This window comes from Vicugna pacos, chromosome 6 (genome assembly GCF_048564905.1).
Source record: "Vicugna pacos chromosome 6, VicPac4, whole genome shotgun sequence".
NCBI classification, from domain to species: domain Eukaryota; kingdom Metazoa; phylum Chordata; class Mammalia; order Artiodactyla; family Camelidae; genus Vicugna; species Vicugna pacos.
The window spans coordinates 3,763,229-3,777,583 of NC_132992.1; the positions used below are offsets into that span (position 1 = coordinate 3,763,229).

The 14,355-nt window shown below is 43.1% G+C and overlaps 1 protein-coding gene across 1 annotated transcript in view; it reads left to right on the plus strand.

Annotated features, from left to right (window-relative positions):
• Positions 1-8,323, plus strand: part of MEGF11 (multiple EGF like domains 11) — a 332,515-nt gene extending 324,192 nt beyond the window's left edge. Inside the window, exons 24-26 of the mRNA XM_072962208.1 lie at positions 992-1,048; positions 7,244-7,450; positions 8,073-8,323. Coding sequence (XP_072818309.1) covers positions 992-1,048; positions 7,244-7,450; positions 8,073-8,233 — 425 coding nt within the window. The 3' untranslated portion in view covers positions 8,234-8,323. The remainder of the gene's footprint in view (positions 1-991; positions 1,049-7,243; positions 7,451-8,072) is intronic.
• The last annotated feature ends 6,032 nt before the right edge of the window (positions 8,324-14,355 follow it).

A 14,355-nucleotide genomic window follows, 5' to 3' on the forward strand; every position in this document is an offset into this window, starting at 1 on the left:
GAGTCAAGTGGAGTCAAGCTGTACTTTAGTAAGCGCTTGCTGCATGCCTTGCCTGATACTGCATCCTCAGTTAAAAGCTGGGGGTGGGGGGTGGGGCTTTGTGAGCCCAAGTCATTACTGTCCCAAACTAAAAATGTCAGATCATTTCTTTTCTGGGATCACTAGCAGCAAAGAACCTGAGCTTGGTCCCTGAAGCTTTATGTCCTTCCTGCCTCTGGCTGTGAGGCTCAGGACCATGCATTGTGGGAGCCTAGGATGAAGTGTTTCAGCCGAAAGGGAAAAAAGAAATCCTTGGGACTGAAAAACACTGGTAATACTGTTCAAAGACAACTCTCAACTATGTGCACATGGTCCTCCCCAAAAAACCCCAGGCAGGACAGCGGGGGTAGTTAACTAGGAGAGCTGACGGTGGATGGGAATGACTACCCATCCTACAGAGATGACTAAAAAAATCAAGAACCTCAGCTACCAGTCCACCTCCCTCTGGCTCCCCTCAGCTGAGCTTCGGATCCAGAAGGGAGGAGTTGGGACCAGAGCTAAGAGGTGAGAAACAGTCTTCAACCCCATTCCCAAATCCAACAGACCTGGAATTTGGAATGTCACAAACCCATCCCCCAAGCTAAGAACTGGTTCTGATTCATTCTGTATCCTGTATGTCTGGAGCCTGGAACTTCACCCACAGTGACTGTAGGTGGCACCAGTACTGCTTTTGATCACCTCCTGGAAGAAACTCCCTCAGAGTGAAGGTTGAAGAACAGGATTGCTAAATATGTCAGGGGGTGCTGTAGCTCACCCCTAATGCTTAGGAGCTTTTAAGGAATTCCTGTATGGTCGAAATGATTTAGAGCAGATTAAGCCCAGAATAATTTTCTAGCATTAAAGAACTGTGTATTTCCGGGGTAGGGGAGAAAGTGAAATACAGCAAGAACACATGCAGCTTAAGTGCCTCACTCACAGCATATTTTTCTTTCCTTGTACTATTTTTATGCAGGTGCTTGTGGAATGGATAGACGTCAGAACACATACATTATGGACAAAGGCTTCAAAGGTAGAGTATCCAATCCTGACGTCCCATTAGAAAGGGCTTAGCAAGATAAAGAGGACAGATCTGAAATGGCCAGGAATTCTACCAGAGACAAACAGAGCATCTCTTCCCCCACCCACCAAAATAGTTAAAAGACCACAGGACCTGGGGCTGCGGGGTAGCTCTGCCCATGGGAAGCAATCATAATAATGATGATTTCATCTTTTGATTTCAGTTGCACCTGCTTAGCAAACGCTTGTGGGCTTTTTTATACATGCCAACTAAACGTCTTCGGAAATGTAAAACACCATTATCCAACGAATTAGTACCAGTTAAATTGATTATAAAATCTGAAATAAAGTCAATCTACCTGCCCCAGAGGGCTCCTGTCATTGCGCTGGCGAGGAACACCAACCTGCACCTGCTGGCTTCTGGGGCACGAGGAATGAAAATGATACCTAATGTTAATATTGTATGACACTCCACCCTGACGAGATCTCTATCCCAGAGAGCGAGGAAGCCAGGACTAATCCCTAACACACGGGAACTGTAAGACGGATCATCCTTCTAGGAAGCGTACAGGTGAAACCAAAGGTGAAAGGTTAGGTCTTGTCCTGGGCTTAGGCCCTAGGTTTAAATGACATAACGTGTGAAACAGGTGGCTTTGAAAATTATGTCACTTATTAACTGTGACCAACCTCTCCAAGGCCCAGTTTCCTCACCTGCAAGGCTGGGGTAATCATCCCTGTCCTGTGGTCTAAAAGGTTATCCTGTGTCCGATAAAATCACAGGGGGGAGCCGTTTTTGCATATTGTAAAGGGTTGTACTAATGTAACAGAGCTGTCCTTTTGTCTCTGAGGTCTATTTAAAAGAGTCTCAGCCAAACTGAAAGATACAACTGGTATCAACAACCCCAGTAGATATCCTAAATCTAGCTGTGCACCAGAACTGCCTGGAGAGTGCCTCAGGGTATCCTCATGTAGCAAGTCACCCAACTGACACTTAGGAACCACTGGTCTAGACTGACTCAGATTTCCCATTCCGGTCTAGACTTACCCTTAGAACACGTAAGACCACTTCCTAACCAAGGAGAGCTAGTCATCTACAGCCCTCGGTGGGGTGGTTATTAGAAGTGGGGGTGAGCCAGGGGAGGGTGGTGGTGAGAACTGTGTGCTGAACAAGACAGCAGGAAGGCCAAGCCCCCATCAGCGCCTGTTAGGATGTGCATGGTCCAGGAGAACAATGTGAGGCCAGGAGGTCGCCCGCAGGCTCCTGGCCAGCCAGAGGGTACTACACCCTTGGGAGCATCACTGTGGCCATTTTGTGTTAGTTTTGATTTAACCCGTCCAAATAAAGGCCAACACCATTCCAGTAGATGAGGCTAACCAACAGCAAAGACAACTATACTGTTTTATCACTATGACCTGGGACCTCAGTTTCTTCTCAAAGAGGCACAGGGATTGGTCAGAAAGGCCCTGAGAGTGTGCGTGATGCAAGCGTGAATAAGCCCGGACAGGCCCAGACGCCTCACCAAAGGAGCACACAACTTCCCTGTGCACTCTGCTGTCCTGCGTTGTGAGGAGAGCAGCTGCTTTCAGACTCGCAGCCATAAATGTAAAACAAAGCTAAGGACAGCAGTGTCTCCGCCTTGGCGTCATTCATTCCCGTTTTGTGGGATCACAACATCTGAGCCTCTGAGTGCAGGGACGGCCTAGCAGGCTAGCAGCCAGATTTCGTTTCACCACTCTGGCTATAATCATCCTTCAGAGAGAAAGGAGGGAGGGCTGTGTAGGTAAATGTACCGGCAGTTGCTGGTGACCAACAAATCAGACCAAAAGGAGAATGGAATGTCACAGTTCAGAACTTGACAGAAATACTTCTCAGAGACATGGACTAAACCCCACTAACTGGTTCAACTCCCCAAATAAACACTTAATAAACTAGTTTGTACCAGAATTATTTCCTAAAACTACTGGGCCAAACCAAATCATAACTACCAAGAGTTAAGAGTCTCAGTGTTTTCTGAACTCAGTGAGAAAGAGCCAGGCCTGGGAGTTAAAAGATTTGGGTTCTGGTCCTGGTTCTTGCTGTGTGCCACCCACTAGGTCACAGTTTTCTGGGTCTTGGTTTCTTCCTGCACTAGGAGCACTGGGCTGGACTAGCACCATCGCTAAGGCCCTTTCCAGCTCTTTCAAGTCTTACTCCAGTTAGTCCCCCCTCTTCCCCCCATTACTTCCTGAAGACCTCCACCCACTATCATCCCGGAGCCTGCGTGAGACCACTCACCCTGCTGTGCTAACCCCATTCTACTCTGAACATCTTGCCATCTATCTTCCTCTCACCCCCCAGCACAATAATTCTGCAGCAAACGGCCTCATGTCGACACTTATCTGTGAGGCATTTCCAAGTGCTATAGAGGAATCCCCCCCACTACTCTCCATCACCTTCATGATCCTGAAATCCCATTGTTGCTGCCACTTTCCCCACCTGTATGCTCCCTGCTAATCCAACCTCCAAGTCTCTCCTTGCAGTAACCTTGGCTTCCAAGGTAATCAGGAACCCACTGACACCCTGAAAACTTTTCGCAGCCAGTGTGGTTCTCCTTTTGATCCTGAGATCTCCCCTTTCCTCTCCCCGATCCCTGTCTCTCAGTCAAGAGAAGGATGAGACCTTAGGGCCCAGGAAGAGAAAGGGCAGTGTGGCCTCCTAATAGTAGTAGTAGGCTGGGAAACAAATGGACGTTTGGTGCCTAGGTTTTCCCCGTAAGTGAAATATTCGCCTTAACCAGACAATAGTGTGAGCCTCATGGTCTTTTGGTGAGTTCAAATCCTACGCACGAGGTGGCCTTCGAAAGTCATTTCCCCTCTGGATTTGCTGCTTCCTGTATAAAATGAAGATGTGTCAACTAGCTCAGTTCAGAGGCCCCCTCTGCCTCTGACAGTATGTGGCTGTATGTGATCTGGGGGAGGTAGGAACTAGATGAGAACAAAAGCCAGGGCATTACCGGGCTAAACCTTCAGGCTTGATACTAATGACAGGCCTTGGAGGAGTGAGTCCCCAGAGCCTGGGTAGCCTTGGCTGCCGCTTCCCCTTTCTTTGCAACATGCCCTGAAGTGCAGGGACTAGCACAGAGGTGGGGCTGTGAAAAGACGAGGAAGTGTCTTAGGGCAGCTGGTTATTCTTCCCCTTACCCCGCCCGCCCTCAGGCAGGCAGGTGGATGACTCAACAGGAGAAAGGAGTAGCTTCCTGAAGTGCAGTTTTCCAGCTGGGCTTGCCCTTTCCCTCAGCCCTGTTCCCAGAAATAGATTCCAGATTATTCCATAATCTCAACACCCTCCCCCACCACCTCAAAACACACACACACCTCTCCGCCCTTTGTGGCCCCTTTGTAGATGACACAGCTTCTCCCTGAGACTAATCCCCTTTCCCATGAACCCCAGCTTCTCTTTTATCCATTCAGGCGCATCCCCTGCTGCAAACAATTTGTTTCCCCAAACTTGAGAGCAGCCCTAACTTCTGGTGGAAATGAGAGGGGCACTGCTGATTGGCTGAAGCTCTGCTGGGCACTGAGCTAGAACTTGCAGCGTCTTTCACTGCCTTAAGTCAGCTTAGACAGAAAGCTTAGAGCTTGGCCCTTCTCAGCAGGACTTGGCCCCACAGGTAAAAGGGGGTAAGGTGAAGCTGTTGCAGACACAGTTTGCATTTAAGATACACAACAGGAGTACCGGGTAACAAGATGGGAGGGGAAAACACCTGGACTGAGTATCAGAGAAGGCAGGCGTTGAGTCCCAACTTAACTACTAATTTTAAGCAAAACTTATGAGCTTTAGTTTCCTCATTTCTAAAGTAGTAATACTTGTCCTTCCTGCCCAGGCCCTCTTCACAGATGTAACAAATGTCAAATGATCTAACCTGACTGACTAAAGGCCCAGCTATACGTGCTACTAAGTGAGCTATCGCTATTCCTCAAATTTTAGAAAACATGCAGCTGAGTCAGCTGCCTATCAAAAGGATGCGCCTGCATGGGGAAGGGGGCGGGAGGGAGGTGTTAGGGCTTTTCAGGCAGGGGACAGCCCTTCTTTAAGCAATGCTAGTAGTCCTCAGCTTCCACACAAACAGCTGAGTCGTACTGTGCTACTGTTTGGCTGGTAGGTTCAGAGAACCCAAAGTGGGGCTGATGGGCCAGCTAGGGTTCCTGGACTTAACCCCTACTCCTTTATACTAAGAAAAAAAGTACTCACTAGAGGCAATTTCATGTAGCTCAGGCAGGTCACAGCCCAGGACCCACAGCCACCTTTCCCCGCCGAGAGCCTCACCAGCAGCTGGGCCAGTCCAGCCTCCCTTTAGGCCTTGGTGGGGCTGGCTGGGACTGCTCGTGGCCTAGCAAGAATGTTTTCTCCTCCTCTCTATAGTTCTATGTTAGAAAGAGGCCACAATCTAAGACAGGACCCAAGGCCAGCATCTCTCTCTTACTCGCGGGCTAAGGTGTGATGCAAAGTGCTCTGAGCCTGGTTCTGGAGCTTGCTCTAATGCTGATGAGCAGTGTGACCGTGGGGCGATCACTTCCCTATTCAAACCTCAATTTCCTCATGAGCAATAAAGGGGAAGGGAGAATAATAATTACTGCTCTGCCTACATCACTGGGTGTTCTGAACGCTTGAAGAGACTAATGGGTGGACGTACTCCTGTACAAGAATGAGGAAGTGTTACCTGCTTGAAACAAACATAAATAACCCTGCACTGATGAAACAGCAAATCCCCTCCCAACCAAGTTACCTGTTGTGGGAGAAACGACTACTGTGGTGGCCACGCCAACTCCTTCAGTCACGTGGGACGTTCTGCTCTCACTGGACCAAGGTACATCCAGTCACATCACCACTTTCATTTTTTTTACATTTTCATTAATTGCCACAAGTTGGAGGCAGAAAGCATAGATAAATAGCAGCCCAAAATGTAATTTGTGGTGGTTCTAGTGAAAGATCATCCAAGAACTGCACCATCTGCTAGCACTTACAGAAATTTAGAGCTGAGAAATACAGAAATTTCACCATCTGCTAGCACTTACAGAAAAGTAGACTTCTTAGGTTGCTCTTGACTGTGAAGCCCCTGCAACTCAGTGCTTATTTCTAGACACCTCCCCCCATCCCCGGCTGGCAGAGCCTCACAGAAGCATTAGGGCCAGAGTTGCCAGATTAGCATGTCTCCTGCTTTTTCTTCCTGCTTCACTTGAAACAATCCACAGGAGGCAGTAATCTTACCCCAAAAGGGAAAACGGCATAGAGGTTGAAGGAACCCTTTCCTTCTGTGACTCTTAATCACAAAGAGAATATTCTTCCTCCAGTGAGCTAGTTACCTGGCTTCATATTTGGAAACTAGCCTGCATCTTTTTGTACCCTAACATACCCTAAAGTCGTGGGGATGATGCACCTGAGAGATGACAGAAGCAGCAGCATGGGTTTTCCCAGTAACAGAAAGATACTGCTAAAACAGATCTCAGTTACATTCACAAGAACTGGAGCAAGTGACCCCAGAGGATACACGGCAGGCTTGCTAGAAAACAGGAACCTTCCAAAGCCCAGCCTGAGACCCAGGTGCTTTTTATACCTCTATTACACTTCAGTCTGCCCCGCCTCTAATCACGAGCTTTCCGAGAACAGGAACACCACCAGTTTGCTGCCTGAAGGTTGCCAAATGGCTGACACTTGTGCCAAATCACACACCTACTTCTGAACCTAAGCTGAGTCATCAAAAAGAGTTCAGAAGAAGAATGATACCAGAAAATACACAGGCCAAGGAATCCCAAGGCATGGATTCAAACCTTGGCACTGCCATTTATGAGCTGTGTGACCTTAGCCAAGTCACTTCATCTCTCTGGGCCATCATCCTATAAAATGCAAACAATCAACTATCCTTGCAGGATTTTATAGAAATTATAGGTGTGAAAGCATATTCTAAATATCTCGAATTAATCCCTTTTTGGTGCTATTCCTGACTGAAACAAAAACGTTCCTATCCCTCCAAAAAACCTAAGTTTCTTTAGAAAAGAACTCTGCTTACTTAGGAAAGCACTCCTCAACACATTTAGTAAGTGAATCTTGGATTGTCACAGGCTTTTACAGCTTCAGGATCCTGAAGACACATAAACTCGACTGCAGTCTGCTTCTGGTGTTTAAATCCCATGTCCTTGCTTGTCCTGAGAACTCTCTCTTGCCTTGCAGATTACATGAAAGAGTCCGTCTGCAGCTCTAGCACTTGTTCCCTGAATAGCAGTGAAAACCCTTACGCCACAATTAAGGACCCACCCATCCTCACCTGCAAGCTTCCAGAAAGCAGCTACGTAGAAATGAAGTCGCCTGTGCACAGGGGGTCTCCATACACAGATGTGCCATCCTTGTCGACATCTAATAAAAATATATATGAAGTTGGTAGGTGTCTCAAATAAGTAACTTAGTGAAATCAGGGCACTAGTGCAACATCTGAGATAAAAACAAGCCCCCTTTAGTCCCCCTCTTTTGAATACACTCTTCTTTTGTTGCTTTTTAAGGAATCCAGGGTAAACTGTCTTTCCCAGGACTGCCCTCCTCTCTCATATAAGAATCAAATTCTTGTGCCAACTCCACTTTAAAAAAACACTAGGACTAGTAAGAAGCAGAAATACTGGGGATGGGGAGTCAGGACACATACACTCCAATCGGTTGTTGTGTATCAATTCCTATTTAAAAAAGAAAACAATCAGAACAGACATTTACAAGTGTCTAAATCACCTACTTTCTCCCAGTTTAACCCAGGTCCCTGGGCTCACTGCTAAGACCCCAACCTCTAGGATGTTCTAAGGCCCTTGGTTTTGACCAGAGCTTGGGATTCTGATAGCACACTCACTTAGGTTTTCCATCTCTTGAACAAGCTTCAGTCCTAACCCTCATACATTTATCATAGATTTATAAATCCCTCCTCTTCCCCCACCAAGTTAAATAGAACTCTCTTGCCCCCAACAAGGCAATGAAAGCTAATCTGTTCTCTGAACTCATTTTTCACTATATTCCTTAGAGCCCACAGTCAGTGTGGTCCAAGAAGGCCGTGGTTGTAACTCCAGCTTTATCCAGAATCCATACGACCTACCTAGGAACAGCCATATTCCTGGTCACTATGACCTCCTCCCAGTAAGACAGAGCCCTGCCAAAGGGCCCTCCCAGGACAAGCAGTCTTAAGAGGGATAAGCCTCTCTCTTGCAATGTGCTCTGCTGAATATTCTCAGACTCTGAAAGAAGACAATCCCTTGACTTGAAATAACGGTACAGACTGACTCCAGCTGCGTGTTAGTTGTAACGTTCACCTGGAACTAAAGAAGAGCTTCCAAGTGGGACTGGGGTAATTGTTCAAAAAGTACACTCACAAAGGCAAATTCTACCACCTACCCACCCCCAACCCCAAATGCCCTGGATTATGTGATTTTTTAAAACATTTAAGATACAGCTACTCATCAAAATCAGCTAAATATATATATATATATTTATATATTAAATTATCTGAAACATGATGCTTAGCATGCAGAATAGGTTTTACCAACTTTCCTAGGGGTGAAGGGGACTGGGGAGGGGAGGGAGGGAGGGAGGGAGATTACTTTGAAGCACCTGAAATGTATATGTACTTTTGGTTCCTGTTACATTCAACATGTTTTATTACCTAAGATAATTAGTACATAGACACAAACTGTGCTAATATCAATCCTAAAGTACACACACATATATGTCAGGTCAATCAAATTATAACAGCCAGGATTACAGAACTTAGCATATAGTCTAATGCTCACAGTTTTTTTTAAGTAAGACTTTAATAAATACAAATTAACTTTCCTGGGGGAAGGTATAGCTCAAGTGGTAGAGTGCATGCTTAGCACACACAAGGTCCTGGGTTCAACCCCCAGTACCAGTACCTCCTCCAAAGATAAATAAATGAATAAAGCTAATTACCTTCCCCTCATAAGACAAGGAAAACAAGCAAAACAATTTAACTTTCCCTCTTCTGCCCCTGGTGGTGGTAGGAGAAAACGTTTCCAAAGTGCAGCAGCCTTTTTGTCTAAAACAATGATTTCTAGGCCAGCTTTACCAAATCTTGCCAATTCAAAGTTCAAGAACATTGCAAGTCAGTCCTGGCCTTGCCTTAATCTGTCCAACACCCGAGTCATTCCATGTGAAATAGAATTCTCAGATGATGCTTTAAACAAGCAGTCACAGACTGGTAAGAATTAGATATCCCTAAAAACGGTTATTTGGCCTCCCAAATGTATTTGGTTGGCATTTCCTGACTCAGAAGAGTAGTTGCTTTCAAGCATTTCTTCATAAATCTTGAGCTCGATGTAGTATGGAACCCAAATGTGTAGAGGAATTAGACAGAAGTGGATATAGGAGGTTTAAGTTGTTTATAAAGTATATTATGCTTTTTGATGGAACTAAATGAAATGATCAAAGAAAGAATGGGCAATAATCAATTGCTGTAACATGATGTAAAAACTCAGCATATAACTATATGAAGTACTTCTACCTTCTAACCACCACCTGAGATGGCCAAAAATGTATTACTATGAGCTAAACGCTCCGGATCCCAGGATTTAGGTGCACCTGTACCTTCCACTACTAATGCATATATGTAAACTGGGGCTCAGATGAGTCAAAATGGAGCCACTTCCAAGCCCTAAGAGGACCTCCTCACAAGAATTAAAGACCAAAAGGGCAACCTGGGGAAACTGATGGCCACCCCTATAGTACTCCATTCTCTGATTAACAGTCCAGCCAGTAAAAAAACAAACAAACAAAAACCTGCCAAAAAGGTATACAGAAGAGGAACTAAATGACTGTAAATGACTGCAAAGCTGGAACAGCTGCTCCAGGAAGTGTGGGAGTTCTGAAGCCCTTGATACACATTGGAAGTCGGCCACAGAACCCATTAGTTTGGTCAATAACCAGCAAAAGCAAGAAAATAAATGAGTAAATTCTCCCTCCCCCACTTCACTCAAGGCTTAAGCAAACTTTATTGTTAGGGGAAAATATAATACTTACATGAATGCTGCATGTGTGCATGGGAGCAAGTGATCAGCAATAGCAAATTAACTTTCCAATAAAAGCCTTATTAAAATATAACAATAGAAAATTACTTTGTAGGCCCAAGTAAATGTTTCTCATATTTATGTAAAAAGAAATATAGATAAGAGACTTACCTCAGTATTTCGGGGCACCAAGTGCTCAAATATCTTTGTCAAGTAAGGATCAAGAGGCATGGTGAAGTCACGTCAGTGAGGAGAAACTTCGTCTCAGTCCCAGGTTTTTCCTTCCCATACCCTGCATGTACAGTAACTGCTGCCTGGCAAACTGCAAACAAGCAGCATCATGCAAGTTTCAAGCTTCACCTCTTTTTTGCCAACTATCTTCTGGGCAAAATTCAGCAAGAGATGGCAAGGTGGAATTGCTGAAGCACTGGGTCAAGAGATCTGTGTTACTTGCCCTCTCTGGGTTTTCCCCCAGGGTATTAAAAAAAAAAAGGAAGAAGCAGAGAGGGGTAAGGGGGCTCTAACAACCCTTCAGCTCTAGAATTCTTTGTTTTTTAAAGAAATGTAATACAGCTCAAATCAGGCAATACGGTGGAGAAGGGAAAGGCAGAAAGTATAATTAAGCTATTGTAACAACAGCTGCCTTCAGATACCTAAGCGTTACTGTTAAAGACATTTCAATCCAACAGAGCAACTATTAGCAACTTCCGTCTAGCACTGTCACAAACAGGTTCATGGTCAACCTAAACATGTGCACTGTGCATTTTATTGACAACTTGGAAAGACCTGTTCAACTATTTTACAGAAATTAAGTTTTCACTCCAAGTGATGTGTATGCAATTCAAATGAGTAAGAAAAGTACAATTACTGTACAAAAGCGTAACTATGAAATGGCAATACTTTTTTTAAACAACCCAGATTTGTAATATATTTATTCACTGTGCAGAGGGATTGTACCTTGTACAAAATAAAATCAATTTCTCAAACTAATTTAACAAGAATGCGTACTGTTGTGTTGCAAACTGAAAATGTGTCTAGAATCTACACCTTAGGTTTAAAGGTAGAACTAACCTACATTTTGTGTGGTCAGCCAGAGAAGTGAAAATCATCCCAACAGACGTTTGAAAATAAAGTGAAACGACTCTATCAAATTTATAACAAGAGAGTCTCTTCCTTTAAAAGTAATGAGTGGATGCAATACATTCTTATTCATGTCTAAAAATTATTGAAAAAATTTCATACACATCAGTATACTCAAAGAATTTCTCTGCTTTCACAGAGATTTGCACTCAGAGACAACTACAACTTGTGCTCAGCTCCAGGGGCACAAAGGTGCTTCTATGAAATGGAATAAAGGCAAGTTTAAGGGCCACCTAATTTGCATAAGTACAGTGAATAGCTGTCTGCCAGAAGTTATCACCCAATACAGTACTCTGGGTATAACTGTTTTAGGACCTTTTAAAAATATAACCTTGTGACCTAACTGGTAAAGAAGTAGGAGGACTGATTTTGTAATAAAGTATAGATGCTAAAAAATAGCTAACTGAATGCATTCAATGGTATGTTTAAAGTTTCTCCCTCATACTTTCAAAGTTTTGTATGTAATCCTCATCCTTAGGTTAAACTAAAACCTTTCAACTTGTCAGTTCACAAGGCTTACATGATACTCAAAAGTTATTTAAGTTATTTCCATTTAATAAAATGTTTAACCAAGAATAATGTATGTTTGCTAGTTACAGAATAATACTCGTTCAAAAAAAAGATCTTCCTAACAGATAATTCTCAAAGGCTGGGGCTTTGGCATCTGAGTGAAAGACAAAACATAATCAAGAGTTAAAAGGCTAAAAAAGGTATTTGCTGAGAATAATAGGGAAAGATTATAACTTACGAGACTCAGAATGCTACCTAGTATCATAAATGATAACCAAGGGCTGCAGGTTGTACACTCAATACAGAAGACTCAAGAATGATACTATTAGCCGCTCATTTGGCCAGAAGAGGCCCAATTAACCTGTATGTAGCAACAGAAGACAGAAAATCTATCTCAGAAGGGAGCTGGATACATAAGGGGTTCATTATCCTATTATTTGTACTTGTGTATAATACTTATTACATATTATTTATACAGTAATTTTATATAACAATTCGTATTTTTAAATGTTTAATCTGAATGGTAATTATCAGACTGTAGCTCCCCCAAGCTAAATGAACCCCGAGAATGAACCCCAAGACTAGCCCTTCATTCTTTTAGATGGTACTTCCTTAATGTCCTCCTACAAGGTTGTAGGAGGGGTAAATATTATGAATGTCCAACTATGAACAAAGCACTTTCCCTCCCCTTATGCATTTTACTACGTAGCAGTTACAAATGGGCAGGGATAAATGGAGGGCCCTGGTGATCAATGGGGTGGTGATTATACATTTTCTTCCCTGACTTGCAGAGCTAGGAAGACTGAGCAGTTGTCCAATCCAAACCCACAGAAGGTAGAAGCTCTGGTCTGTATCAACAGTTGTCAGATTATCTCCTCATTCCAGTTTCTGCCTCCCAAGCCATTTTCTAGCCCTCCAGAGCCTTGACAATGAGTGCTAAAAACAGTACACTTACTCATTAGGATGCCGATAACAAGGTCTGAGTTTCTGTGGTTTGGGGCAAGGTTAAGTTTCAGTGACTCAAACACAGGAAAGGAATTCTGTTAGTTATTAATTTTTACCACCATCACAGGGACTGATTACACAGTAGTGAAAATAGCCAATATACATGACATCCATGCCAGGACCTACCAATCCCATGCTTAATAATGTTAAATAATTGAATTCAAATGTTTAGACTACTAATAATTAGATTACTGTATTAATAGCCAAATATAAATCTATACACTTGGAATTAATGATTGGTTCTATTGGTGGAATCCGTCCCCAGACTGACCACCTCACAGTAGATTCCTCTTAGAGACAATTAAAAAAAAAAAAAAAGCTAAACACAAAATGTATTTTAAAGTTCTCTCTCCCATGCGTGAATATATCTTAAAGTATATCTTAAAAGCCGACATTATTTTCTTTTAACAGTAAAAGCCAAAACACATGAGTTCTCGGCTCATAGTTGACAGGGCAGCCCCTTGAGTGCTCCTCCCTCCTAGTATATATGGTACACTTTGATGCATATTTTTGAAACTGATGGCAGTTTTGCAAATGTACTGAAAGTTTTCATTTTACTTAATGGTGTTAATAGGGAAATAAAGATAGCATTTTAATCAAGTTACTGTTAAGACCAAAAACATCTTGCAAAGTACATACCTGATTTTTACTTTCTATTAAATTTTAGTTAGAATGTATAATAATTTGGCTCTAGTACCTGAAGAAAGTGTTCATTCATAGAATTATTCAATTAAAGCTGGGGTAAACCCCAGAAATGACTAATCTAGTCCCCTCATTAACTGGAAGAAAGTGAGGCTCAAAGATGACTAGAAGAGCTGTGCCTAGAATCCACATCTTTGTCACCTAGTCCAGCGCTCTATTATACCTGCCCCTTTCAGTCTTTTAACACGGAGTTCAGCATACTTCTAATATATTCCTAGTACCAACTTCCTTTAAAATATTTCTCTATCCTCCAATCAGTTTTCAGGAAAATGGATACTTCAATTAAAATTCTCTCTCGGCCTAATCCTAATGGTCTCCCTTACATAAATCGTGATGACATTAGTATTTTGTATTATTTTATTGTTACCATCAGCACCTACAGTTTGGGGGGGGGCGCGAACATTCTTTAATAAAACATTAGAATGACAACTCCAGTTTATTTGGCATATTGTACAGGGGAGTGGAAAAGATGCCATCAAATCCCATAAAGGGATGCAGCACCAGCACTGCCCCAACCAGAACAAAATCAGCAGTCGTCTCTTTAGCACTAGTCTGACTGTCACGCTAACCCACTAAATGCTGTGGTCAAAGAAGGCCCTTTCGTGGTCTTTGTTCATTTTTTTTCACCTGGGGAATGGATATCCTTATGCACAGTCCTCATGCAACATTCATACTTTGTTTTGAAAAAAATTTTTTTTCAGGCTTATGTTCGTGAGACATCAGAAAACCAACCTCCATTTTTTGCCTTTGTTTAATAATTTAAAAAAAGCTCCTTAAATTGAAACCTAACAGGTTGCAATAAGTGTTTAATTATCCACCCAGCCTTTGAATTATTCTGCTTCTGATGTTGGCCAAAATTGTCTTAAATAGTAGTTTTTTTCTCTTTAAAGTATGTGGAAGAGATGATCACAATAGCTTGAACCATGGAAA